At 59.1% G+C, this 26,353-nt stretch overlaps 3 protein-coding genes across 5 annotated transcripts; 1 reads left to right on the top strand and 2 right to left on the bottom strand.

Annotated features, from left to right (window-relative positions):
• Positions 1-398: 398 nt before the first annotated feature.
• Positions 399-3,331, bottom strand: REM1 (RRAD and GEM like GTPase 1). Its single transcript, XM_063404451.1, has 4 exons — positions 2,882-3,331; positions 2,659-2,741; positions 1,432-1,636; positions 399-1,260 (listed from the first exon to the last, which is right to left on the bottom strand). Exons 1-4 carry the CDS (start codon positions 3,189-3,191, stop codon positions 983-985), a joined length of 876 nt encoding a protein of 291 aa, XP_063260521.1. The 5' UTR covers positions 3,192-3,331; the 3' UTR covers positions 399-982.
• A 170-nt stretch (positions 3,332-3,501) lies between these two features.
• SOX12 (SRY-box transcription factor 12) lies at positions 3,502-13,453 on the top strand. 3 transcript variants are annotated; one of them, XR_010081195.1, is made up of 2 exons: positions 3,502-8,947; positions 9,000-9,319. XR_010081195.1 is itself a non-coding variant. In XM_063404448.1 (2 exons), exon 1 carries the CDS (start codon positions 9,334-9,336, stop codon positions 10,231-10,233), a length of 900 nt encoding a protein of 299 aa, XP_063260518.1. In that variant the 5' UTR covers positions 3,947-9,333; the 3' UTR covers positions 10,234-10,249; positions 10,345-13,453. The 3 variants fall into 3 exon arrangements, 2 of the variants coding, with proteins under 2 accessions (XP_063260518.1, XP_063260519.1); XM_063404448.1 differs by adding an exon at positions 10,345-13,453 and having other exon boundaries at positions 3,947-10,249; XM_063404449.1 differs by having other exon boundaries at positions 8,730-8,947; positions 9,000-13,453.
• Positions 13,454-16,897: 3,444 nt separating this feature from the next.
• TBC1D20 (TBC1 domain family member 20) lies at positions 16,898-25,661 on the bottom strand. Its single transcript, XM_063404450.1, has 8 exons — positions 25,477-25,661; positions 23,027-23,212; positions 21,834-21,914; positions 20,184-20,370; positions 19,300-19,401; positions 18,261-18,402; positions 17,417-17,595; positions 16,898-17,288 (listed from the first exon to the last, which is right to left on the bottom strand). The coding sequence occupies exons 1-8, from the start codon at positions 25,517-25,519 to the stop codon at positions 17,015-17,017; spliced, it is 1,194 nt and encodes a 397-aa protein (XP_063260520.1). The 5' UTR covers positions 25,520-25,661; the 3' UTR covers positions 16,898-17,014.
• Between the last annotated feature and the right edge of the window lie 692 nt (positions 25,662-26,353).

The following is a 26,353-nucleotide window of genomic DNA, read 5'->3' as shown; positions in this document are numbered from 1 at the left end:
GCTCCCGCTCCCTGCCCCTTCCTGGGGCACCAGGAGCCACCAAGTGCCCGGCTCCCTGCCCAGGCTGTGGCTCCCACGGGGCTTTAAACCTGCAGCTCAGCAGAGCTCAGCCCTTCCCAGAGGCTTTTCCAGAGTTGGGAAATGCAGGGGCCTTTACAGAGGACAATGCTGGACCACTGTCTGAGGAATTGGGACCTCCACTAAGGGTGGCCAAAGAAAGCCCTGGACAGAGGCTCTCCCTGCCTCAAAATACTCCAGCGAATGGAGAAGTCAGCCAAGGCCTGGCTAGAGCAGGAAGCAGATCCTCAGCCCTGGCCACAGGGAAGGAACAGAGCTTCAATCTGACCGTGTGGCTCTGGGATGTGGCTCCCAGGGCAGTGACCCAGCAGAGAACAGCACCTCCCTGACGCGGTTTATTCTGCAGATCAAGGGTTTCCCCATCCCACCAGTACAGAGAGAGCACAGAAACACTGGTGCCAGTGGGACATGGCACAAAGCCCTGGCACAGCAGGATCAGGGTGCCAGGTGATGCCACTGGTGCTCCCCTGCCCCCTCTTCCCAGCCAGGCTCCAGGCTGTCCAAGGTGGACAATGCCATGGTGCCCTTCCAGTCCCTGCTGCCCTGCAAAGGATGGCACTGTGAGCGGGACCTGCCACACTCCTGGTAGCCTCCAGCCCTGCTCTGGGGCACAGCTACCACTCACCTCTGCTCTGCAGGAGCAGCTGTGATCCAAAATCTTACCACCCCAAGTACAGGTACCCATCCCATCCTCCACTGCATGAACCTGGTCCCACTTATCCCCTCTCCTGGAGGGGAGTGGCTGGATCCAGAGCACCTTTGCATCGCTCAGCACCAGTAAAAACAGCTCCACATCTTCAGCATCACTCCAGCCCTATCTGAGCTCTCCACAGAGCCACTGGCCACACTGCTGGCAGAGAGCAGACTCCCAGCTGGCATGTGTGGAGAGACAGGACCGTGGCTCTCAGAGCACAGACAGGTCATGGCAGGACTTGGAACGGACTTTGAGGGCCACTTTGCTGCTGTTCCTGGCCACCAGCCTGTCGAGGAAGTGCCGGGCTCTGGTGGTGAGGCTCTCCTTGTGCTTCTGGCCAGGTGTGGGGTGCAGGTGGGACTTTTTGCCCCCTCGGCGCAGGCGGATCTGCCGCACCACCCCCTCGAAGAGCTCGGCCACGTTGTGCTGCAGAGCTGCCGACGTCTCAATGAACTTGCAGTCGAAGACAGCAGCGCAGGCCTGGCCCTCTGCAAGGGAAGGGCAGGGAGTGGGCATAGCCCTGCTGGCACCCCAAGTGCTCTGGGACAGGCGCTGCCACATGCACAACAGCAGCTGCGCGTCTAGGGACAAAGGGACAGACGTGGGCATGGAGGCCCCTCAGGGGTCTCCACCAGCCAGAAGCTTCACCCCCTACTCACCTTCCTCAGACACCTCACGGCAGCGCACCAGGTCAGTTTTGTTCCCCACCAGGATGATGGGGATGTCCTCAGCCTGGCGCGCACGGCGCAGTTGGATGCGCAGCTCGGAGGCGCTCTCGAAGCTGTCCCGGTCAGTGACAGAGTAAACAATGATGTAAGCGTTCCCTATCTGCAGGCAGTGGCTGTGGCGCTGGCTCTCCTCACCCTGTCACCACATGGGGAACAAGATGTCACCAACCCGTGGCCATGACCACTTCCAGGGGACAGCAGAGCACCCTGGCACTGATGGGATCTGTCAGCACACCCCACCAGCCCCCACACTGTGGAGAACAGATGTGTTACTCTATTAATTAAATGCAGATTAAAAGCTCTTGATTTTGAGGGGGGTGTTTGGGAGTTTTTCTCTCTTTCAACAACAAATTGTGGCTGTGGGCTCACCTCAGTGTGGGGAAGTGAGGCTGAATCCCCTGGGAATGCCCTGGGGCAGTGTGGTGGGTACTGCACCCTCCATGATCCAGGCACTGCTGGGCAGTGTGGGAATAAGCCATAGTGGCAAAAAGGGGCCATTGCCAGGGTGTTACAGTGCTGGGGCATCTCTGGGCAGTGCAGGAAAGTGCCAAACACAGCCTCAGTCCATGTGGGTGCTGCGCCCCTGTCCACAGCTTGGGCACTGACTCCATCTCCACTCCTCGGGACTCACAGCTGGTGGCACCTACAGGAGTGCAGGGCCCTGGCATGAAGGGAAGGAGGGAGGTGTTTGGAGGGAGACAGTGACAGCAGCACTGGTATTCTGCCCAGGAGATACCTCATGTTCTGGGCATGAGGAATGCCCCATGCCAGGCTCTTGGGGGCACCGTTCTTTCCGTTAAAATGTTCTGGCTGGTGATACTGGCTTGTGGATTTACCCAGCTGGATCCTTCAGCCCCATTCCCAAACCATTTCCATGCATTTTGGAGTGGGTTAAGAACCCACACCAGTGAGAACACAGCAGGCAGCCTCCCATGCCTGGGGAGGGTGGGCACAGAGCTGGGCAGAGATGTGACTGCAGCCTGTCTTGCCCGGTGTGTATCCCATGCTCCACGTTGATGAGCCCCAGACATGGACAGGAGGGCCCTAGATTTCCCTTCAAAGTGCTCAGAGACCCCAAGACAGCACTTGTGCCCGTACAATGTCCCCTTGGCACATCCTGGCTCACCCAGCTCACTCCAACACCCAGCCCCGCCGTACCCTCTGCTCTGGCTCCCAGGTGTCCAGCACCAGCAGCGTGGTCTCCTCGCCATCCACAGTCAGCCTGCGCTCGTACGCGGCCCCTGCGGGACACCAGGAGAACTCGGTCAGTGCCGCACGTCCCAGACAGCTGGGCCCGGGCTCCTCCACACCTCGCACACGGATTTGTCCCATCATGGGGCCACAGGTGACCCTTCAGCAGATCCCCCCACCAGACACCCACCTCCGTGCTGGTCCAGCAGGTCCCTCTCCTGGACGCCGGCGAAGAGGTTGACCAGGCTGGTCTTCCCCACGCCGGGGTCACCCAGCAGCACCACTCGGTACCGGGGCTCCCTGAGGCTTGGGGAGCCCGAGGAGTCGGCGGACCCGCTGCCGCGGGGGGCCCGGCTGCCCGGCTCGGAGGCGGTGTGGCCGAGCTGGGGGTGACAGGGCTCACCCCGCAAAGCGGCCCCAGAGCCACCCGGCCGCGGGAGCGGGGTGCTGGCCCTCCGCCGCAGCGGGCTCCTGCTCCCGGGCTGCGTGTTCAGGGTCATCACCAGCACCGAGGGCAGGGGGGCCGTAGGGTGGGCGGGGGAGTGGGTGTCTCCCCGAAGGGCACCCGCACCCAGCAGCCCCCGACCGCGCCGCTGCCGCCTCTGGAGCCGCTCCCGCTCTGAGCCGATGGCAACTGGGGCAAAACTTTCCTGGGACACCCGCAGCGCCGTCCGCCCCGGGCTTTAATCTCCGGGAGGTGGAGCCGCTCCTCGCTCCGATCCCTCCCCCGCCAGACACACCCCCGCCCGCGCTGGCCCCGGCCCGGCCCAGCCGCCCTGTCCCGGTCCCCTCGGTCCCCTCGGGGCTTGCGGTGCCGGGAAACAGCGAATTCCCCCGGGACCCGTAGTTCGGTCATGGGGAGCAATGGTTACATCGGGATACCGCGGGCGGGGGCTTTACCACACTCCGGTCCTGTGTGGGGCAGCGTCACCCCAGTTCCCGGCCGTGAGCTCGCCACCCCTTGGCTCGGATCCGCCAAGGAAAGAGGGAGCCGAGCCCGGTCCGGTCCTGCCCTGCCCAGGGGAGGATGTGCTGCTTCTTCAGGACCTAGAAGCCCGGAGCCCGGCTGTGCAGCTCCGTCTGCAAGATGCAGTGATGGACAAGGCTGGGGCTCTCCTGGCACGGGCAATAGCAGGAGCTGTTTTTATCTGAACCTATCCCTCAGTCCCGGACACTGGCAGCAGTGTCCCAAAGTGTCCCAGTCCACCCACACTGGGATATACTGGCAGAGCCTCATGGCACCAGGGCTGGTCCCAGGACATCCCTCATGATTCGAGCACAGTGATGGGGAGGGCAGGAATGACAGTAACACCTTTATTGTGCCATAAAACCACATTAGCAAATGCCCAAGGTGCTGAGCAGTACTAGGGGGAAGAAGAGCTGAAGGCAAGGAAATCAATTTGGCACTTCATCCAAGCCTGGCTGCTCCAGGCACTGGGCATCAGAGGAGAGACACCTCCTTGGTGGGAATGCTGAGGATCACCTCGCTACCCAACATGCAGCTGAGAGAGAGGAGCGTTAAGAGGGCCAAAGCACAGAGGGGCAATAAGCCACTGTCCTTGGCTGTCTCAGTATGAGAAGGAGCAGAAGCAGGAGCAGGGTGACAGCTCAGATGGTCTGTGCTCAGAGGTGTCCCGTTTCCTGCATGGCAGTCCTGTCATCAGGGAGTACAATGAGGGAGGAGAGCCTGCCTTGTGTCATCTGTGCCATCCTCTCTATGTCCCCAGGGTCCTGCACTGGCTTTCAGTGGGATCAGCCCAGATGCTTGTTTTGGGACCCGGGACCTTGCAAGCAGCTGGGGAAGAGGGAAACACTTTTAAACCAGGTGAGGGTAGTGCCCAACTCCTGTTTGGTGCAAACCAGAGCCAAACCTGACCCCCAGTCAACCCAGCAATATTTTCTCACGCCTCATGGTCTGCCACAGTCACTGAATGCTCTGCCAAACACCAAAATCAGTTCCAGCCCAAGCCCTGCTCCACCGCCCTCAGACCACCCTCTGTATGGCAGGCTCAGCCTTCTCAGAGCAGCAGAGCCAGACACAACTCCTGGGGCTCTGAGAGGGAGAAGGAAGGAAGGAATTCAGCTGCTCTCATTGTCAATCCTGAAAGACAAACAGAAGCAGAGAAAGCCTGTTGGAGCAGCCAGGTACATCTGCTTTCTCGCAGTGGGGACAAGTGCAGCAAGCTGGGCTTGCTCAGAGCTGCCTCATCCATCTCCGTCTCAGCAGAGGACAAACTGTGCATCCAGAGTGCCCCAGCATAGGGCTCAGACCTACTGGTAAAATCCACCCAGGGCCTCTGGAAACAGGAGGATTTTTAAGGAGGGGAAGCTGAAATGCAGATGGGAATGGATTCAGGGGGGTTACAGCTCCTCTGGGCTCCACACGCTGCCAGCAACATGCTGGGACCCAGGGAGGGCCAGCACAAGCACTGGGCTCCTCTGCACCCTCACATTTCCAGGCCGAGCAATTTGTGGCTGATTTTGCTCTTTCAAGATGTGAGTCCAGTGTCTGGAAGCAAAGGGTTAATTAGCAGAACGAAGGGCTGGTGATGTCCTGTGAAAAGTTGCAGGGAGGTCAGTGGGAAAGGGCTGAGGATGGTGGAGAGGCCTCTGGCACAGGCTCCCGCCTGTCAGGGCGGGTAAGCACCAAATGCCTGACTTGTGATGTTACAGAAACTTTCCACTTGGGCCTTCCTGCTATTTTTAACTCTTCTCCCATCCACCCTCAGTAACCCCAGCCCCACCAGCTGCTGAGGCTAATTAATTCCCCTTTTTATCTTTTTTTTAAGAAACAGAAAAAAAATCAAGTTCCACTAATCTATCACACAGCCACTCGCCTCCTCCCTCCTGACATGTTCCAGGCTTTCCCCCTCCTTCAGCTCGTGCCTCCATAGCCACAGCCATACCCGTCTTCCAGCTAAAACCCAGACCCTGGTGCAGGAGATCCAGCCACGCTGGATACCCACACCACTGCTGCTCTGCTCGGTGCGTGTCTGCCCAACAGGCTGATATTTTCATGAAAAATAAGCCCTGAGTGCACCCGGGGGGCAGGAGCTGGAATACACCAGGAAGGAATAATCCCATGAGCAGATCCCCCCCTGAGCACAGGTTGTTGTGTATCACAGGGCTCTCTCCCTCCTGGCAGGCTGATGGGAAGATCATCCCCACAGGGCAAATGGGATTCGTTCTCAGAAATGGAATTGTTTGACATTTATAAGATCAACACTGTCTTTAGCCAGGATGGAAAGCAAAGGTAACATGACTGTATAGATTCATTTTGCAGTGGTGTGAGCAACTAGCTTCCCAGATTATTTTCCATTGTTTTTTCTATCTCCTGGAGTTCTGCCCTCAACTGTGTCCAGCCAGTTCTGACAGCAGGTCTGCACCATTGCCTTCATCCTTTGCACAGGGAGAAATCCAGTCACTGCTCATTCCTCAGAGCTGGGAAATGTCCTTTTGCACCAACCCTGACCTTACCCTCAGGCACTGCTGCTTGCACTGGCAGCACCGAGGAATCTGTCACCGTGCCTGGTGCTGCTCAACACAGGAGTGGCTCTGGGAAGCAGAGTGGTGCTCCAGCAGCCAGCTGGAGCCAGGGACAGTAGGGAGGAATGGATTTAGTAGGCTGTTGCAGGGGTGATACTGCTGCTGATGGGGAACCCCTCCCGGCTCACTCTTTTGTCCATTTGACAGCCTCTGTGCCTCCTGGGACACTCCCGTTGCTCCTCACCATCCCGTTGATCCTCACCATCCTCTGCCCTTCGGGGACCCCCGGGCCCCATCGCCCGCCGGGAGCCCCTCTTCTCTGAGGCCTCTGGGGATGCCCGGTATCCCCGTAACCGGAGCCGGTTCCCACGGCGACAGCGGGGGGGCTCGGGGACCGGGCGAGGCCCGAGCTCACGGGAACGGGCGGAAGGGACGCCCCCTGCCGGCTCCGCCCCGGCACCGCACCGGGACGGGATCCCCGGGACGGGATCACCGGGCGGGGTCTGGGTGTCCGGGACTGGAAGCAGCTGTGGCAGCCCGAGCAGCCTGGCGGGACTGGCTCCGGGCTGCTTGTGGGGAGGCCGGGGCCGGGAAGGAATAGAGGGAAGGCCGTCCCGGGAAGCCCGGGTAGAGACGGGCCCGATGCACAGGACCAACGGGGATGGCCAGACGCCTCCGGCCCCGCAGAGCTGCTCGACGCCACGGGCGTGCCGTGGTAATGCGCACCCAGCCGGTCCTGCCGGCGGGGTGGCAGCGAAGACCGGAGATGTGTGGGAGCGGCCGAGCAGGTGCTCCGTGCCAGGGCCATGCGGGCGAGGGGTGCCGGGCATGACCTCCGGCTATACCGAGCGGGAACGGCTCGGGGAGGCGCCGCCCGCAGGCCCGGTGCAAAGCCGCGGTGGAGAACTGTGTGATGTTCCCCGCGCAGCGCGGCTCCGGGACGGCGTGGGCAGCGCCCGAGGCTGCGGGTCGGGCCGGCAAGAGGGAAGGCCCCGGTGCCCCGGCTGGCCACAATGTCGGGGCAGCCGGCAGGGTCGGGACAGGCCACAGTTCCTGCACAGGACGGCGACAGCCCGCGGTGCCCGGTCTGTCGCGGTGCCCGGTCTGTCGCGGTGCCCGGTCAGTCGCGGTGACCGCTCAGTCGCGGTGCCCGGTCTGTCGCGGTGCCCGCGCAGCCGCGGTGCCCGGTCTGTCGCGGTGCCCGCTCAGTCGCGGTGCCCGGTCTGTCGCGGTGCTCGGTCTGTCGCGATGCCCGCTCAGTCGCGGTGCCCGGTCTGTCGCGGTGCTCGGTCTGTCGCGATGCCCGGTCTGTCGCGGTGCCCGGTCGGGTCGGGCGCGGCCCCGCGCGGTCCCCTGTCACCACAGCAACTGGCGGCGGAGGCGCAGCCAATGGGCGCGGCCCCCGGCGGGCCCGCGCGCGGCGGCGACAGCCAATGGGCGCGTCCCCCGGTGGGCAGCCCGCGGTCTCCGGGGCAACAGCGCCGCCGCCGCCGCCCCATTGGTGCCGCCCAGCGGAGGGGGCGGGGCCTGGCCGGGAGGGGCGTGTCCCCACGCGTGGCACCAGGGAGCCGCGTGTCCGCCTCGTGGGCTGCGCGTTCCCCGCCCGGCGCTCCCATCCCCGCCGGGGGCCGATCCACCGGGAGATGCCGCTGGAATGGGTGGCGGGGACATGCCCACAAAGGCGTCGATGTTCCCACGATGCGTAGCGCCGAGCGGTGGAAGCCCTAGTGAGCGGCCCAGGGACTGTTCCGGGCCGGGCCCTGCCCGGGCGACCGGGAGCACCGGGTGTCCCGAGAGCCCGGCGGGCCGGCAGGGCAGGGTTCAAGCGCAGCATTGTGGGGTGATACTCGGTGTTCCGGCCGGTCAGACCCGTGTACAGGCTCCCGGCGAACCGCGAGGGGTGTGGGTGCTCTCCAGGGTGCGGATGTCAGGGTCACCGGGGACATCGGGGTGCCTAGACCATGGGAGTAGCGGGTTACTGGCAGGAGCCGGAGCATCCTCAGATGGGTGCCTGAGAGCACAGAGAGGTACCAGAGCACCGGGATGCTTTTCTGAAGGTGCCGGGTGTCACAGAGGGTTCTGTGCTGCTCGGGTCGGGGTACTGGGGGCTGCCGTGTTGCCGTGCGGGCGGTACCGGGGCCATCGACCTGCCGGGTTAGCGGGGGGTAGCGGGGCGTGCCGTGTCTAGCGGGGGGGTCCCGGGGACTACCGCGGTACCGGGGCGTGCCGGGCGGTACCGGGGGTACCGGGGCGTGCCGCCCTGCCATTCTCTCCAGCAACCCCTCTCGGCGGGCGCCCATTGGCTGAGCGGGATCTGCCCCCCCGCCCCGCGGCCAATGGGCGGCGGGGGGCGGGGCCCTCCATTGACAGAGCCGGCGCGGCGGTGTTTACCGGGGGCGGCGGGGGCGGGGCGGCGCTGGCTATAAGAGCGGCACCGAGGGGCGTACGGCTCCCGGGCTGCCCGTACCGCCCCCGCGCACCCTCGACCCACACCTGGACCCGCCGCAACCACCCTACACCGTTCCCGACCGAAGCATCTGCCGACTTAAACGGGGAGGATCACCGGGGCGGCTGGGAGCGGAGCAACCCCGGGGCGGAGCCCTCACGGCGTGCAGCATCCCCAGGCAGCGCGGAGCATCCCCGAGCCGGTACAGAGCATCCCGGAACATCCTCGGGTCGGCGCCGAACATCCCGGGGTTAGTGCGAAGCATCCCCGAGACTGTACGGAGCATCCCAGAGCATCCTCAGACCGGTACCGAGCATCCTCGAGGTACTACAGAACATCCCGGCGCATCCTCAGACCGGTACTGAGCATCCTCGAGGTGCTACAGAGCATTCCGGAACATCCTCGGACCGGTGCAGAGCATTCCGAGACAGGACCGCTACAGAGCATCTCGGAGCCGGAGACCATCGGGCCATCCCAGGGCCCTTCCGGAGCATCTCCGCGGCCGCCGCCCCGGCGGAGCCGGCCCCGCCGTGCGCCCCCGGGCCCCGTCGCGGCCGCCTGCGCCCCGCCCCGCCGCCGCCCGCTCCGCACAATGGGGGCGGCGCGGCGCGGCGCGTAGCGGCGGGCGGGGAGGCGGCGGCGGGCAGGGAGGCGGCGGCGGGAGGGGAGGAGGAAGAGGCGGAGGCGGCGGCGGGGTACCCGACTCCGGGATGGTGCAGCGCGGCCCGCGGGGCCGGGGCGCGGAGGCTCGGCGGGAGCCCTGCGCCCCACTGCCCGCCCGTGACACCGAGCCCGCCTGGTGCAAGACGCCGAGCGGGCACATCAAGCGGCCCATGAACGCCTTCATGGTGTGGTCCCAGCATGAGCGCCGCAAGATCATGGACCAGTGGCCCGACATGCACAACGCCGAGATCTCCAAGCGCCTGGGCCGGCGCTGGCAGCTCCTCCACGACTCCGAGAAGATCCCCTTTGTCAGGGAGGCCGAGCGCCTGCGCCTCAAGCACATGGCTGACTACCCCGACTACAAGTACCGGCCTCGGAAAAAGGGCAAGGTGGGCACCGGAGCAGCCCGGCCCCGGCTCCCAGTGAAGATCAAGCCCTCCGTGTTGGGCCGTGTCTCTGCCAGCCGCAGGCAGCCCGCCAAGCTGCCCACCGGCCCAGACACCCCGCAGGAGCCCGCACCAGAGGTGCCCGCTGAGGACAGCCCTGTGGTGCCCGGCACGGCTGCCTGGCACCCGGCACCCGACGGGGAGCACAGCCCCCAGGAGTCCCCTGCACCCCTGAGCCCTACCACACCCTGCCTGGAGCCAGGGAGGTCCTCTGAGAGCGGGTCCCCTTCTCCCATGTCGGCTGGGTCCCCTCCCTCTTCCTTCAGCTCCTCCGACGAGGAGCTGGAGGAAGAGCTGCTGGGGATCATGCCCGGGCGGGCGCCTGCCAGTGCCACCTGTGGTGCCCTGGACTGGTCCGTCTTCGACAAGGACCACGACCTCTACCCGCGGGGAGGCTCCTCGCACTTCGAGTTCCCGGACTATTGCACGCCCGAGGTGACGGAGATGATAGCAGGGGACTGGCTCATGTCCAGCATCTCGGACTTGGTCTTTACCTACTGAGTCCCACGCTCTGCAGGTAATGCTCATTTTTATTTTCACCCACAATCAGGTCATATCAAAAAACAACCCAGGAAAAAAACAAACAAACCGAAACCAGCTGTTTACATGCAGGAATCAGGTATTTTGCCTTGAAGCTGCTGGAAGGCAGAGCCCCTGCTCCCCCCACCCCCTGGCACACACCCATTCTCCATCCGTCTGTCTGTCGGACTCTCGCCTCGTGCCCGCGGGACGCATGGCCGCCCACCGCGGTTATTTGCCCGTGAAATGCATCTCATCGGGATTTCATTGTCACACCCGGCCACCTTCCCCCATGGCCCCGGTGCTGACAGCCATGGCTGCTCCCGGCCGCTCCCATCTCTGCCAGCACCGTGTGCCCTCCCGCTCTCCAGGAGGCAGGAGCATCCACGCCACCCCAGCTCTTGGTGTCCACCCCATCTTCCCCATCCCTTGGAGAATGGCTGATTCCGTTTGGTTTTTGACTGCATTGAACACATGGCTTCAATTTTCTCCTCTTCCTCTTTGCAGCCCTTGGGGAGGGATGCCAAGCCATGCCAAACTGCCCCTTCCCAACTCCCTATTTTGTGAGGGGTCCCTGGCTGGGGGGCTCAGTGTCCCACAGCAGTGTCTCCTTCCCTGTGGCGCGTGCTCCCCGCCACTCGCTTTGGGAAGAGTGAAGTTGCACACACGTGACGAGCACGTGGGCACGGGAGGCTGTGTTGTTTCTCTTGCCAGGCAGTTGTGCAGGGAAAGCTGTGCCATGGAGGGAGCCTGTGTCTGGAGTCACCCCCAAATTGTATGGGGACCAGCCCTTCACTAAGCAGCCAGCCCTCATTTTAACCTTGGAGCCTGTGCTCGTGTGGGACGTGCTCCGGGCTGGCTGACCTTGGCCAGTGGAACCAGGTGTCATTGTGCCCAGCCGTGGCGTGTGGTGCTGTCAGGATGGCAGGGAGTAGCACGGAAGGGCACAGTGGCAGGGAAGGATAGCTTTGGGAAATCTGCCTTAAGCAACCACCCAAACTGGTCCAAGAGCAGCTGCAGGCAGTGCTGGTGGGCGTGTGGGTGATGCTCTGGCACAGGGCTCCTCCACACAGCACCACGCTGGGCTCCGCTGCCGGCCACGCCAAAAGCAGGGACATGCTGGCAGGGAAGATGCTGCTGCAGCGGCTCCTCCAGCTGGGATTTTCTTTGCTTTTCCTAATGGCTCCTTCCTGCTACAGCCGCCTCCTCCCATTGCCGGGAGCACGTGGCTGCAGTGCTGGCTCGGCAGCTGCCGCAGGCTGTGGTTGGGGGGGCAGGGGCTGCGCTCTGGTACAGCTGTGCTGGGTGGGGACCCCACACATCCCTGGGGACGTGGTCATGGCTGGGGCTGGCAGCGTCTGCAGGAGCTGTACTGGGCTTGGCAGCAACCGCTGCTTGAAGCAGCCCCTGCACTTCCCCATGACCCCAATTCCCCAAGGGCTCTGCTTTGTGGGGGCCCCTCGGACCCTTCCCAGCCTGTGGGGTGCTGACGGCAGCGGAGCACCCACTGCCTGGGGCTCTGCCTCCCTCTTTTGGGGCTGCCGGTTTCCCCAGTCACAGGCTACCCCGAGCCTGCCCCTTGCTGTCAGGCTGGACTGAGCCGTGACCAGGGGAAGGACATCCCCCTCCCATGTCCTGGTATCCCCTGAGGGTGCCTCGGAGTAGGTGCCTGGCCCTGCTGCTGGAGCTGCTGGTGGCCCTGGCTCAGCCGTGGGGATAGGCACTGCAGCGCAGGGAGAGGTGTGTCCTTGGGCTCTTTGCAGGGATGCTTGGTGTCCCCCAGCCCAGTCCCTGGGAGCCCCTCGAGGCCCCCCGCGATGGTCAACCATCAGCAGTGTAGATGTGTCGGTGTGTAGCGGTAGCTGTGCGTGTGTGTTGGCATTAGCCACGGTGTTTCGGTACCCCCGTGCGGGTGCCAGCCTGCGGAACCAGGCGGGCATCACGCATCAGACACGTGTTCCCTGGATAGAGCGCGTCCTCTTCTCTGCGTCCCCTCCCTCCCCGGCCGTCCCCCACCGGATCCAGTCCCGCCCCCAAAGGTGGAAAAGCCAAATAAGCGCCGGGACAGTCGTGATTCTGGCAGCCTGCTCCCAGAATTTGCCTTCCCACCCCCTGGGCAGCCCCGTGCCAGGAGCATCTGAAACCCCCTCCCATGTGTGAGCCGGGTTTGGGGTTCCCGTGGGGTCCGGCAGCCCTAGAGTTCTCTTGACACACACGGATCTCACCCAGCACCTCGGTGCCTTCTTGGGGTGCACAGGCACCCCATGCTGCAGCCAGGGGTTCTCAGGGAGGGCACCCTCAGTCACCTCAGTCACCTGCCCTCCATCCCTGTCCATGGGGACGCCAAAGCCCCCAGGTACCAGCAAGGCCTGAGGCCACACTGAGGGTCTCACATCACACATGTGCTTTGCTGAGCCTGCAGCTCAGGGCTCAGCTTCCATTCCTAGGGGGGACACGGGTCCCGGTGATCCCCTACGTGCTGTGCATCACCCTTGAGCCAGGGTGATCCCTCTACAGACTGTCAGGCGAAATATTTCCTCAGGAGCAGGTTCTGGGTCAGCGCCAGAACCAGAGCCAGCGCCAGGGTCTCCAGCCCTGGCCGCAAGCACAACATCATCCGCTTTGTCCCCTTCCTCACCCCTGTCCCCTCCTCGAGTCTCGCCGGGTGTGTTTGTCAGGGAGAACCGTCGTGGACAGTGGTGGATTTTCTGTGCCGTGTGGTTGTAGTGCTTAGAGACCCCCCCAGCGTGCGGCCCCCTCCCGCTGCGCCCCCGCTGCCCGGTGCTGGCTGGCATGCGTGTGCGAGCGTGTGTGCGTGCGCGTGCGACATCCCGTCATCACTCCAGACAAAGCGAATAATAATAATAATAGTAATAATAAATAATAAAAATAAACCAAACCTCTCTCAGGAAGCAGCTGCCCTGGCGGCGGCCGAGTGGGCCGGGGGTCCCCGGAGCTGGCAGGGCCCCAGCGCAGCCTGTGGATGGGCGCCAGCGCTCGGGGTCACCTTTGTAGTGTTGTGTTAGTGAAGGATCCCTGTGTCTGTTATCTTGGAGAAACAGGATTTTAGCCGAGGGGCAGTGACGACCCCATCTGGGCCCATCTTGGGGGTGTGACACGGCTGGCCTTTGCTCTGCAGAACCTCGGCTAACAATGATCCTGACTGTTGTGATTATGGAATAAAGTGTGTTGGTCTGCTCTGGTTCTGGCTCCTTCTGTGCTTCCTCACTCCTCCCAGGGGAATTTGGGGTTTCCAGGGCTATGTAAGGTCCCCAGGGAGAGGCGGGATTCCCAATGGCCAGCATCCCGCTCCTAGGCATATCCGTTCCCACCCTGAGTCCTGATTTCTATGGGCTCTCCTGCAGCGGGGAGGTTCACCCTCATCAGTCAGTGTGGGCTGGGCGTCCCTGGGAGCAGTGCGAGCGTGTGCACGTATGTACACATATGTGCACGTATGTGCCGTGCATATGCAGCCCCTCGCCCCACCCGTGCGTGTGTGGGCAATCCCGGCACCGCCCCGACTCTGTTCAGCCGGGGGGAGGGGACCGACGGTAATCAGCGGGGGAACCGGGGAGGGAGGGAACCGGGGGTGCTAATCCAGACCCACGGGGGGCTCGGGGGGGCCACGAGGTCACGTGCCACTCGCATCACACCCAGACCCCCGCCCCCAGTCTCGCCGCAGTTGTTGCCACGGCAACAAGAGGAGCCCAGAGCATCCCGGGGTGCTGCCAGCCCCTCCTGCTGCCCCTGTGCTGCTGGGGACCGGGCTGTCCCCGAGGGAGGGAGAAGTGCAGGGATTGCCCCATGCCACGGTGACTCCTCTGCCGGCTGCACCCATGGGAGAGCCCCTGCACCGCCCGGGGCCTGGGCAGTACCACAGGGGCAGCAATGTTCCAGCCTGGCATCACTGCAGCCCTCTGCAATGGGATTCATCTCTGCGTTAGAGGCACTGCTGGGAGCAGGGGCAACCATGGCACAGTCACAGAGCTCACTGGCCTTCACCACTGCCCCCTGACCTTACTAAAGGTCAGGGCCACACGGGGCTTCTGTACACATTGCCACCAGCCTGGTTCTGAGTCACACGGTGGCAGTGGCCTCTAGGCTACCCCAAAGGTGCCACATACTTCCTGCCATCACTCCTCCTTCCCCTCTGCTGCCTAAAGGGTGTCTTTCCCAAAGGGTTCCAAGCACTGCTGAGAAAATGGCCCCTGGAGAAGCCACAGGCAATTAAAAATAGCCAACACGGCTGCCAGCCTTGAGCCATCCAGCCAAGCCACTTCCAAGCCCACGCCAGGCGAAGGCGGCTGCATCACCCCAGTTCAGCAGAGCATGCCCTGGGAATTGGGCACCATGCCCAGGATCTCCTCCTGCAGCCAGGCACCCGGCCTGGGGTAGGGGCAGGCTGAGAGGTCAGGCTATTTCCAGCCCCGTGCTGCTGATGGGGGGGACACCCTGGAGAGCCAGTAGCACACACAAGGCCTGGCCTTGGCCCAGAGGGAGGCAGATGGACGGAGAGCAGTGACCGGGGCACGCACGCACCCTTTGGCTCTGCTCCTGCTCCTCTTCCCACGGGGCTGCTGGGTGTGAGGCTACACTGAGCTGGCCTGACACTGCAGGGAAGGTGCCAGTTCTGGGCCACAGTGTGCCACAGGAGCAGACCTGGCAGCCCTGGCCTGGGGAGGGCAGGAAATCTGTTTAGTAACTGTTTATTTTACAGTTTTAGTGTTTGTAGAAATCTGCATTTACAGGGGGTGTGTAAGTCTTTGTACAGAGTAACTGAAGCACCCGCAGTGACTGTTTCTTCCCAGGCCCTTCTCCCCACCCTGGGCACAACACAAGAACTAAAGTGCACCATGGCCAGGGAATGGAGGGGCTGCAGGGGCTCCTCCTGGGGGGCTCCAGCCATCCCCTCCTTCAGGGTGGTGTACAGAATGGTCCTGGGCCCTCCAGCAGCATTCCCAGGTCACCACACTCTCCTGCACCGTTGGTTTCTGAAGTGCTAAGTGACCCAGCCCCCAGCTGCTCTGCTGCTCTGGGGGTGCCAAGGGGCCAGGAATGGGCTCTGCCTTCAGCCACAATGAGAGGAGCCCCCTGAGCAGCCCCAGGTCTCTCCAAGGGCACTGGCACCATTGAGGAGAGGAGGGAACAGGTCTTGCTGCCTGCCTGGACAAAGGCAGTTTCACGCACTCCACATTTCACCTGCAGAGGCAAAGGAACTCCTGCTCAGACCTTAATGGGAACACAACTCAGCAATGACAACTGCCCACCTGCCCTGTGGCCAGAAAGGCACAGCCCTCCCATGAGCAAGGGCCCATGGGGCAAACCAGAACATACTCAAGGCAGTTATGGACCAAGAGGGGTGGGAGTGGGGGGTGCTGAGCTTTGCAGGGCATGAGTTTTCTTCTCTATCCTAAAATCTCATCAAATAACACCCCTTTTTAATGTATGCAGCCCCTGGGCATGGCACAGATGGCTTTGGGCACAACAGAGCAATGATGGGGCAGCGGGAGGGAGCCATGAGAGTCAGGTAAGGGCACTTGAGGGAGATTTAGCAGCTTGGGGGAGAGGTAGAGGCATAGAGTGTCTATTGGCTTTGTCTCAGTAGAACACTGAGTTGTCTAGAAGGATTTGCTGCTTAGCTTGGAGGCCAGGGAGCGCTGGGACTGCCAATGGGAGTTGTGGGGAGATGGAAGCTATGCAGGGATCAGGGTGGCCTTTCTGGGAAACCCCTCGTGTTATTTCCAGAGGAAATGCTGAAGCCTGATCAGCTCACGGGTGAGGTTTTTGACGCATTTGTTAGTGCAACAACTTCTATCCCGTGCAAAGTGTTTCACAAGGTGAAAAAGCCTTTCTCCATGTGGGCATGTTAGTGGCCACTTCCAGAGCTATTAAAGAAGTCTGCAATGGGTGTTGACAGTGCCCCTAAGACTTGTGGTACTATAACCTGGCACATGACACCTTCGGTAGGGTGACTACACTTGTGTCTCACTCCTCTGACCCCAGATATGGTCAAGGTACTGCCAGCACAGCAGTGGCAGTGCCTGAGAGCTGAGGGAAGCTAAGGTCTGCTCCTAGCCCCTGCAAACAGATCAGGCTGCAAAGGTGAGGAAGCAAAAAGAGCCAGGAGTGTTACACACTGAAGAGAAGCTCACAGCATTGTGCTGGCCAGGGTATGGGAAAGGTTTGGCTCTGCTCAGAGGGTGCCTACAGGCCAGGGAAGAGCTGGAGCACCACCAAAGCTGAAGGCAGATTGCAGGGCACAGTGGAGCAATGAAGAGGCGAAGTGCTGCCATGTTCCTCAGGAGTGCACAGCCCTCCACCCTCACACACGCAAGCACCCACAACAGACCCTGTTGGACACTCTTCTCCAGGCAAGGATCTGCTCTCACTCCCACTGATTTTCCCCAATGGAGAATGCAGGATCATTTGGGCACAGCCCACACACAGCTCTCCCTTTGTACAGTCACCTGAGCACAGCCTGAACAGCCAAATTTGTCCATACCTCTGGTTCCTCAGGGGACAGCAGGAGTGCCTGTCTGCTCACCCTTGCACAGGGAGAGGGGAACAAGGTGAGCATGGTGTGGGGAACTGTCTTGCTGGGCTGGTTCCCTCAGTCTGTGTCACAAAGGCCAAAAGTGTTACTGGACACAGTAAGAATAAAAAATAATCTTCAGACAGGTCGTTTCTAGACACGTCCTTCATCAAACATCAGCCCTTCCTGCTGGGGATGGATGCAGTGACAGCGAAGGCCCTTCCTCCAGCTTCAGGGGAAAAGCTGCAGTTCAAACTTAGGTGCCCACTCCAGGGCGCTCTTCACCACAGCCAGGGCAGCTGCTCCCAGTGCCACCGTCAGCCCCATCACTGCCAGCCTGACAAAGCGGTTGGTCCGGGGCTTTGTCAAGGTGGATTTTGTCCTCTCCTCCCCTCGGAGCCGCTCCTCCCCTCGGAGCCGCTCTCTGAAGCGTTGCCTCAACACAGTGTCTGGTCTCTGCTGCACTGATGCCAACTCAAAGTCCTTAAAAGTGGAAGCCGCAGTTCTGCAAGAGAAGGAATGTGTCAAGGAGTGTTGCCCACTCACCTCTGGGACCAGCCTCCAGTCAGGAGGATCTTTACAGGGAGGCAAGACCAGGCAAGGGGATATAGGGAACACATGGGCTGCACTCACTGTTCTGCCTGAGCCGCCTCCTCGGCAAGTTTGGAAGGTGGGAACTGGACAAAAAGGTCCCCGGCTTCACTGATCAGAGACTCATAGGGAAGGTCCTGTGGGATCTGGGACAGGAGGTGGTGGACAGAGGCCATGTCACACTCGCAGTCCAGAACTTCCTTCTTCCGGTGCAGCACGATCTGCAGAGGAGTGAGAGGAGGACAGACAAGGAAGTAAGGACAACTCCTTGGCACATGCTGGAACTTGTTTCAGAGCCAGAAGAAAATAACACTTTACTTCCAGCTGAAAGACCTTCTTCAAGAGGACACACTACAGTGAAGCATTCACTGGAGGAGAAATGCCAAACTCCTTCTGAGACTCTGAGGCCATTGAGTACATTTCAGGGTACTTAGGTCTGTCCGCTGAGCAGAGCCTGCTATTGGCAGGTTAGAGACATGGGCAGAACCTCACAGGCTTTGACTTTATGACTTGACCTCTGCCATAAGAGGATGGGAAGGTGGATGCACAGTGCAGAGCTGTCCCCAGCCAGCCAGACATCCCAGTATGCCAGTATGTGACCAGAAGCAGGACCAGTACATGAAAGGAAATAAAAACACTGTGTCAAGCTGCCTCTACAGCACTGAACTGGCACAGCCCGCACAGTTGGACACCTTCAGGCTGCCCTGAGTTCCTATGGATCCCACCTACCCTTTACCATCACCAAGGACATCACTGACTGCATCTGCAGAACAGAGTACAGCTGGGACAGCACCAGCACTGGGTTTGCCAGCCTCCCTCTGCAGCCCCAAACTTCTACCACCTCATAACAGTGCAGTTAATCCCTGACTATTCCACCAATACCTACCACAGCTGCAAAATAAATGGGCATCAGAGGGTGGCAAGCCAGGAAGAAGTCATATAATCGCACCACGTGCCGGAAGTCAGACAAAACATGGCCAAACCAGGTGATCAGCCAGCTGAGAGCAAAGATGGTTCCCACCTCTGCACTACAGAGAGAAAGAGCCATTAGGTCAGCCTGGAAACAGGGATGAAATGCTCCCAAGCCACCCCTGTGCTGCATAGCCTGGGGAAATAGAGCTGGCTGTCAGTGGAGCACTGAACCCCCCCAGAGCAGGAACTGCACCTCTGACACAAGTAAGTGTCCCCTGTGCCACCCTCTGTGGCAAAGTGCTGTCACTACTTGTGTCACATCTGGGGGGCCACAGCAGAGACCAAACGCTGCCTTCAGGGGACCCTGAATGTGTGATGTATTATGGCACTCTCTGGCTTCTGGCCTGAGGGCAACTCGAAGTCCTGCAGCACAGACAGATGTTTGGGTTCCTTGCTACCCTGAGGGCTTACTAATTCTGGGAGTTTGCAATCAGGGTCGGTACCCAAAGACATTCTGGCTGTGGAAAAAAAGACACACTTGCCCAAAAAAAGGGCTCAAAAACTGATTCTCCCCATTTACCTTCCTGCTTCTGATTTGATCTGTCCACATACACCTGTGTGACCCTAATGGAAAACCTGGGAATTATTCCCAGAATTAACAACAAACTACAGCAAGGTCCCACCAGCCACACAAGTGGTCATGTGAAGCCGTTGTAGCATTTGTACAACACTGTCCCCAAATCCCCAGTCCTTCCAATACAGACTGCAGACAAATGGGCTGAAGGTGGCACCATGTAAAACCCCTCCAGACAGGCAGCAGAGGTTTCAGCCTGCTTAGAAGTGGGTGCCACATGGCTTTGGGGTGTCACCATCAGCTGTGGGACAACTGTTGACTCCCTGAGGAAGCCACTGTGGTGCTTGGACTGGGGATGTGCTAGTGAGAAGGGCCCTGTGAACAGTAACCTGAGACAGGCAGGGGAGAACCAGGAAGCTGGAAGGGAACATTTGCATACCTCTGCATGAAGTCGTGCAGCTCATGGTTCACCTGGTCTATGATGGGCATCAGGTAATTTAAAATGTGCTTGGTATTATCCATCGTTGGGTCCATAAAATCCCTGAGGAAAGATTTAAAAGAAGCTTTTTCAAGCAACAACATCAGCAAGCTCTCCCTCCAAGGAGGCAGCAGAAGGTGAAGTACATGCAATAAATAGCCTTGCTGGCAGGGTGGCCCTCAGCCCCAAGGAATTCTGTCTCTTTGGAGCAGCCTTCTTCCAGTTTGTCTGGGACACACAGGGCTGACCTGCACACAGAACCCAGGCCCAGACCATCACACTGCTGTCAGCTGACACTTCTTATTTTGCTGCAGTGCACACAAGAACCGTAAAGCCTTTCCAGCACCCAAAATCTGACTCCTGCCTGGAGAGGAAAGATAATCCCTCCAAGCCACACTCTCCAGCTGGAAGCCTGCTCTTATTTCAGTGCACAAACAGGAAAGACTCTTCATGTGGCCTACAGGACACTGGTAGAACAGACCACACTGCCCAGGCCTATGCAAGGACAAGCGGGAGGCAGGTGCTGAGCCCACAGGACCTGGAGAGGCCCTGATAGCCATACAACCATGGATAATGCATGTGCGTTGGCTTTTCCAACTCCAGGGGACGCTACAAATTACCTGACAGCCTTCAATTATCCCTTCCCCAGGGCAGAGCTCCCTGCAAAGCCGTGTGCTGTTGTGTGGTCAGGCTGCTCTCATTATCCCTCTGGGTACAGAAATGACAGGCAGCCGCTTTAGCACAAGGCTCTGCCTTCCCAGCTCCCCTTCCAGGCTAGCTCCACCTGCACAGATGTCCCCACAGCCTGAGGACACGCAGTTGGCTCCTCTCCTCCCACTGAGTACCTGAGATGATGCGTTGAGAGCTTCTCCACCAGTGCCGTGGCCAGCCTGTCCCCCACCACCAGGAGGAAGGTGACCACGATGTCATGGTATCCCTGGTAGTAGTGCAGCTGGGGGTTGCGCTTGAGGACGTGGAGGATGATATCGATGAGCTCCTCCTGCAATCCTTCCCTCTGGTCATCTGGCATCCCTGTGGGAACAAAAGAGGTGGCACAGCTGTGTCACCTACCAGTGCCTGTTGTGGGAGCAAAGGTGACTGTGGTGTGCAAGGAAGGCACCTTTGTGCATTTACTAACCTGCCTGATCCCAGGGGCTGTGGGGCACAGGGGAGGGTGGTAAAACTGGCAGAAAAAACTATCCATGGCCCTAATGCTGTCACCCAAAACTGCAGGACCAGGGGAATCTGGCCAGTTGCTGAGAGGTTTAATCTTTAGATCTGCAGAACTCTTATCTGCAAGGCAGCCACTGTGGAGGACAGGAGCAGAGTTACAGAAGTTTGCACAGTGCTGCTGTGAAGAGAGAATTGTTCTGCACATCCAGCACTGATGAGGATGTTTTAGTAATTTTTAATTTCCCAGGAGTTCTAGAAAAAAATTCAACAGGACCCATTTTCACAGAAACTATGCCAACCGCATCAGACTGTGAGGCCTCCACTGACACAACTTCGTAGCAGTCCCCTGCTAACAACATGTGTTTAGGGACAGGATGTCACAGGGAAAACAGCCCTGCACAGCTGCAGCCGGTTTCTGGCAGTCCTTGTCAACAGATAAAACACCCAAAGGCCAAGCAGAGAGTCCCAGCGGAGATCCTGCAATGACAAAGTTCTCCTTTTCCTCTGCTTCACTAATGCGGCTAAAAATAGTCAGGAGGCTGCCATTCAAGGGCAAAAAAATCCGTAGGAGCAGAGCCTCCAGGAATCAGGCTGCACACAGCACCCACGCCTGCAAGAATCAGAGTGAATCAAGTGTTTATACAAAATAAAAGTGGCAGAAGGGGGAAGCAGATTCTGGCCAGAAATAACGACTGCTCTGCACAGAGAGCTGCTGGATTTAGTGTTTTATAAATAACACAAGGCACCAGCCTCCCATCAGAACTTAACAACTGCAAAACCATTTTGCTTCTAAATGTTCTAAGTTCTGTTAAATTTGGTGCAAGAACCTCATTTTGAGACTGTTTCATACCAGGGGTTGTTCTAAGCACAGATAAGCCCGCCTTCCCTGCCCCTGAGCTAGACCATGGAGTAAAACAAACCAAAGCAAATGGCATATTTCTCAAGCTTTCCACCTGCCCTAGTCTCAACAGGTCATGGTGCACAAGATTTGTGCAGGATCCATGCAGGACCGATCCTCTCTCTGCTGCAAATGTCTGCCAGTAGCAGCCTCCTGACAGAGGGGCTCAGTGGGGCAAGGGAAGTGGAACGTTGCAAGAGCCACATCAAAAAACATCTGTGCAGAGACAGCTGAAGGAAACTCATGGCTGTGAAGGGCTTCACTGTAAGAAGCAGCTCCTGTGAGCTCAGAAGGGAGAAGTTTTCTAGAAGTCAGGCCCTTGGAGTGTCACCTTCTGCAGCCTCCCAGGGAGGTCTGAGCCAGGAGGAGCCCCATGGCATTGCTCCTGCCCCTGCAGAGGGGGAAGAGCAGAATCCCCCCTCACCTGGTGGGAAGCGGCGCAGGGATCGCCGCACATCCAGTAACACTTGCTGGTAATCCTTATTGTCCTCTCGCAGCTCCTTCCCTGCCAAGAAAAAGAGGAACAGGATTAGCAGAAGCAGTGCAATGGTACTGGGAAGAGAGTGAGGTGAGGGATCCGGGAAGATGCCTGCTGAGTGTGGACAAGAAGCTCCACACAGCCCCTACTCTGACACTGTATGTCTCCTTTTTCAAGTCACACCTCAGCCCTGTCCCTGCACTTTCACTGCCACACACTGACACTAACAGCAAATGAGACAATTATTTCTTTAGACAACACATGTTAAAATGCTTAAACTGACAGCAGCACTCCCAGCACTCCTAGAAACATCTCTGCTCCACAGTTTTGCTGTGCAATTCAAAGTGTACTCTGCAGCAGCACCGTAGGAGTGCTGTGGAGACCACAAAGAAGCATTTATAAAAAAGAAACCATTCAGAGGAAAATCTCACCCAGGGTTAGCTAAGACAGTTAAAACTGGGAAGTTCAGTGAGCCAGCAAATTCCTTCTATGCAATCATGTAAGGTTAAATGTTGCCTCCCAGCAGCTCTGGTCATCCCACATCACCCTAATGCCACCTGGCTCTCAGCTGAGGTGGGGGGGATGCACATTTCCAAATGACCACAGAATCAAGAACAACAAAATCTGTCCTGGGTGACTATAAAAGCTACAGGACCTGGAGGTCCTGCTCTAAAAAAAACGTGTGGGTACTTCAGCAGGAAGGTTGTTGTCCCTGTGCCTGTTCTGACCAAAACCCACGTGTCCTTCACACAACAAACTGCTTTCTGGAAAAGACACCTGGGGAGAATTTTGGCCACACCAGGGCTAAGCACAGCCACCTCTTCATAGGAGCAAAACGAATCAAGCCTGATTCTGCTGCAGATGAACTTACATATATCAATTAATGCTCAGGGCCATGATGACTGCATGCACAAAGAACTGATTCCATGACTATCACTAAAGAAAACAACAAATGTTGTTTTTAGAAGTCATGTATTGTTTACATATAACATAGTATTGGTGCTGCAGTGTATCCCCTTGTACATGAGCTTAGTGGGAAATGCAACACACAGAAGGAAAAGGCAGGTCAGAAAGCACGTCCCTACTCTAGTGACAAAGGTCACTGAGCCGTTCCTCCCTGAGTCCAGGCTGTTCCATACCTGGAAGAGGGGGCAGGTCGTCTGTGTTAACACTGAGCAGCTTTGGCCACACTTTGCACCGGATCTCGTCAGTGAGCAGCCCGCCCTCGCTGATCGCCATCCGCCTCAGCGTGGCCACGTCGATGGGGTCACTGTTCAGAGCCCGGTAAATCTCTGCCACTTTTCTTTTCTTCTTAACATCAAAGTCTGCAAAAGGTCACAGAGATGTGAGCTGACAGGCAGTGCCAGCACACAGCGGGAGCTAGCAACAGCCACTCACAGCAATGTCACACACGCAGAGGAGATGACACAGGACAGTTGTCACACTGTCAGGACAGTGTGACTCTGGTGGTGACCCCTCCAGCTGAGTGTCCCCATTTCTGCAGGCTCAGCACTGGAGCACCTCAAAGGACACTCTCACTACTTCCCCATCAACCCTGGAGGTCTGATTGTGGGAAGCATATGCTGCTCCTCCTGACACCAGAGCCACCAGCAGTGCCCAGGCGGAGCCCTTGGCTCCTGTCCTTCCCAACGGCTTATGGCTCCATCCAGGATCAAGACAGCCCTGTGAAGCCATCCTGAAATTCTTTGCTCTCTGATGCAGCTGCCAGCTCAGATGTCAAGTATTTCCTAAGACCAGGACTTAGGAAAGTGTTCTAAAAAGGTTAGGAAAGTGTTCCCAAAACTGTGTTCATACCGACTCCCAGGTGCAGCCGTCCTAGGAAGAAGCCTGAGTATTTCCACTGACAGCAACAGACACAAGAAAGGACATAATTATACCAGGGTTAAAGAATCATCAGCACATTGACTTGTCCTACAACAAACACAAACCTGCCAGCCATCAGTACACACACAGTTCAGCCAGTAGGAAACAATTCCCACTGTTTTGAGGAGCACAGGAACTCAGGGCAGGGAGGGAAGGGGGTAACACACAAAGCATACAGTGCTTGGGTTAGACACACTTACAGGACACCACAGCGCTTCCCAGGGAATGGAGAAGGGACATTACTTCACACTCCATGGTGGAATTTGTCACCGCTGCCTCGTATGAGGAAAGAGAGAAGAGCCAAGAGCCACTCGATATCCCACACTGGAGGAGTTCCCAGTAAGAGGGCTTTGCTGAGCAGCTGTGGGACTGGACTGCAGGATGAGGCCACAAACACTGCCTTTTCCTAAAGGCTTTTCCCATAGATGCAACAACTCTAGGGATCCAAACAGGATTCTATAAGGGATGTGTCCAAATAGGATTTGGGGTGGGAGGAATTTAAAGGATTTCAATGGAGAAACAGCTGTTTCCCAAGGCCACGCCCTCCCGGCAGCGATAGGGGAACTCGTTCCTCTGCCCACCTGGCACCTCAGCCACTGCCCTGGCCCTGTTCCTGCGAGCTCCTGGCTGGAAGTGCAGCTCTCAGCAAGATCTGAACGGAGCCAGCAGGTCGGCAGGCTCTTCACACACACAGACGCTAAGTAGGTCGAGCAGTGGATGCTGTTCCTTCTCAAAGACCCTTTAAAAACACTTCTTGGATCAAAACAAGCTGTAACAGCCTACGACAGAGCTCTACCTCCCTCCAAATTCCAAGTTCCTGGTAACATTAAATCTCCTATCACTCACATAGTGTCTACAGTTTCTTTTCTTTCCTTTCCTGCCCCTTGTGCAAGCAGAGTTATTTGCACAACGGCCGCCACGTCTGCTCAGCCGGTTCCCTATTCCCAGCCAATTCCCTACCCCCAGCTGTTCCTGATCCCCTGCCACACGCACACACTGGGCTGTCACATACCGATGCCTCGGGAAGGAGGAGACAAAGCCTATGGGAGAAAGAACTCTTCACACACAAAGAACTTAAGGAGCAGTGGGAAGGAAGGAGCACATCTTGCGGCCTCCTCCTCTCAAACTTACTAATAAAGACTTCCATATTTACACTTTTCAAACATACAGGGGACAATAGTTGTGAGTATTACCAAAAGCAGTGCATTTCAAAACATGTTTATGCAGCCACAAGACTTAACTCGCAGGTTCACCCTTGGAAGAAGAGACACAAACACAAGGCGAGGGCGGTCTAAAAGTCAGATGGGTCCGTTGGTGCTTCTGCACCGCTGCAGGCACCGGGCAACGACACACGGCCTCATTGGGGCTGGCCAGCCCGGGCTGCCGCAGAGCCCTCGGTCACTGCCTGGGACCACCCTCGGGCCCTGCTCAGTTCAGGAAGCATCAACCGCGCCCGGCTGCTTCCTGTCCGCCCGAGCCCGCGGCGGCCGCACAGCCGCGGGGTGGGCCGGACCGTTCTCTCGGTTGCCGGGATCCCCGGGAGACCCCCGGTTCGCGCGCCCGCTCCCGCCGGAGAGGCTCCGAGCGCAGCGCCGGCGCCGCCCCGCCGCCAGGGGGCGCCGCCGCGCCCGCAGGGGGCGCTCCAGCCCCCGCCCCCTCAGCGGAACCGCCGCCCCCCGCCCGCCGGGCCCGGCCCAGCCCGTACCGTGGCCGCCGACGCCGTTGCGCGGCGGGCTCTGCCGGCCCATGTTCCCGGGCGCTGCGGCGCATTTCGGCCCGGACACCGGACCGGACCGGGCCGGGGTTCCGCGCTCCCCGCGCCGTCCGGTCCCGTACCGCTCCCCCCACCCCCCGCCCGCCGGCGCGCGGGCGGGACGTCACGACGCCGCAGTGCGCAGGCGCGGCGCCGCTCGGTGGGCCACGCAGCGGAAGCAGCCGCGCATGCGCAAACGGGAGCGCGCGGCCTTGACGTGTCTGTCGGGAGCGCGCATCAGGGGCTGTTTAAAACACACAAAACCCCAAAAACCCAAATCCCCAACCCGCCCCGGGGTCCCCGGTACAGGTTATTCCCAGCGCTGCGGGGGCGGGCAACACACCCACAGGGGTGCTGCACGCAGCGGCTGCTGCCACCACTCAAAACCCCCCGCAAACCCTCCACACTCCCCCAGCAATGCTTTGGGGCACCGCAGTGGGAGAACAAGCGCCAGGCACTTCTGTAAGGGCTTGTGAAGTCCATCAAGCTCCTTCCGTGCACAGGGTTCTGTGCTTCCTTGTGCAAGGGCTGACAGGCACTGGGGCCATCCACCACTCACAGTTTCCTCTTCCACACGTCTTATATTTATGCAAACCTCGCTTGGAATAACGAAAGAACTGGGTAGAATGTCCTGCATAGCTCAGAACCAGTGCAAACAAGCTGTATTTTGTCATACTGGGTGCTTTTACGTTACAGCACATTGAGGTAACAGTCAACACAGTCCAACTTTCACATCACTTTAGGATATAAAAGATTAATTACAATGGATTTCCACTGGATGATGGCATGGAGGAGAAAGCTATCCTGGTGTTATGTGAAAAACCTGATC

The sequence above is a fragment of the Prinia subflava genome, chromosome 8 (genome assembly GCF_021018805.1).
Source record: "Prinia subflava isolate CZ2003 ecotype Zambia chromosome 8, Cam_Psub_1.2, whole genome shotgun sequence".
Taxonomy (NCBI): Eukaryota; Metazoa; Chordata; class Aves; order Passeriformes; family Cisticolidae; genus Prinia; species Prinia subflava.
This window is presented reverse-complemented; position numbering and strand designations above follow the sequence as displayed.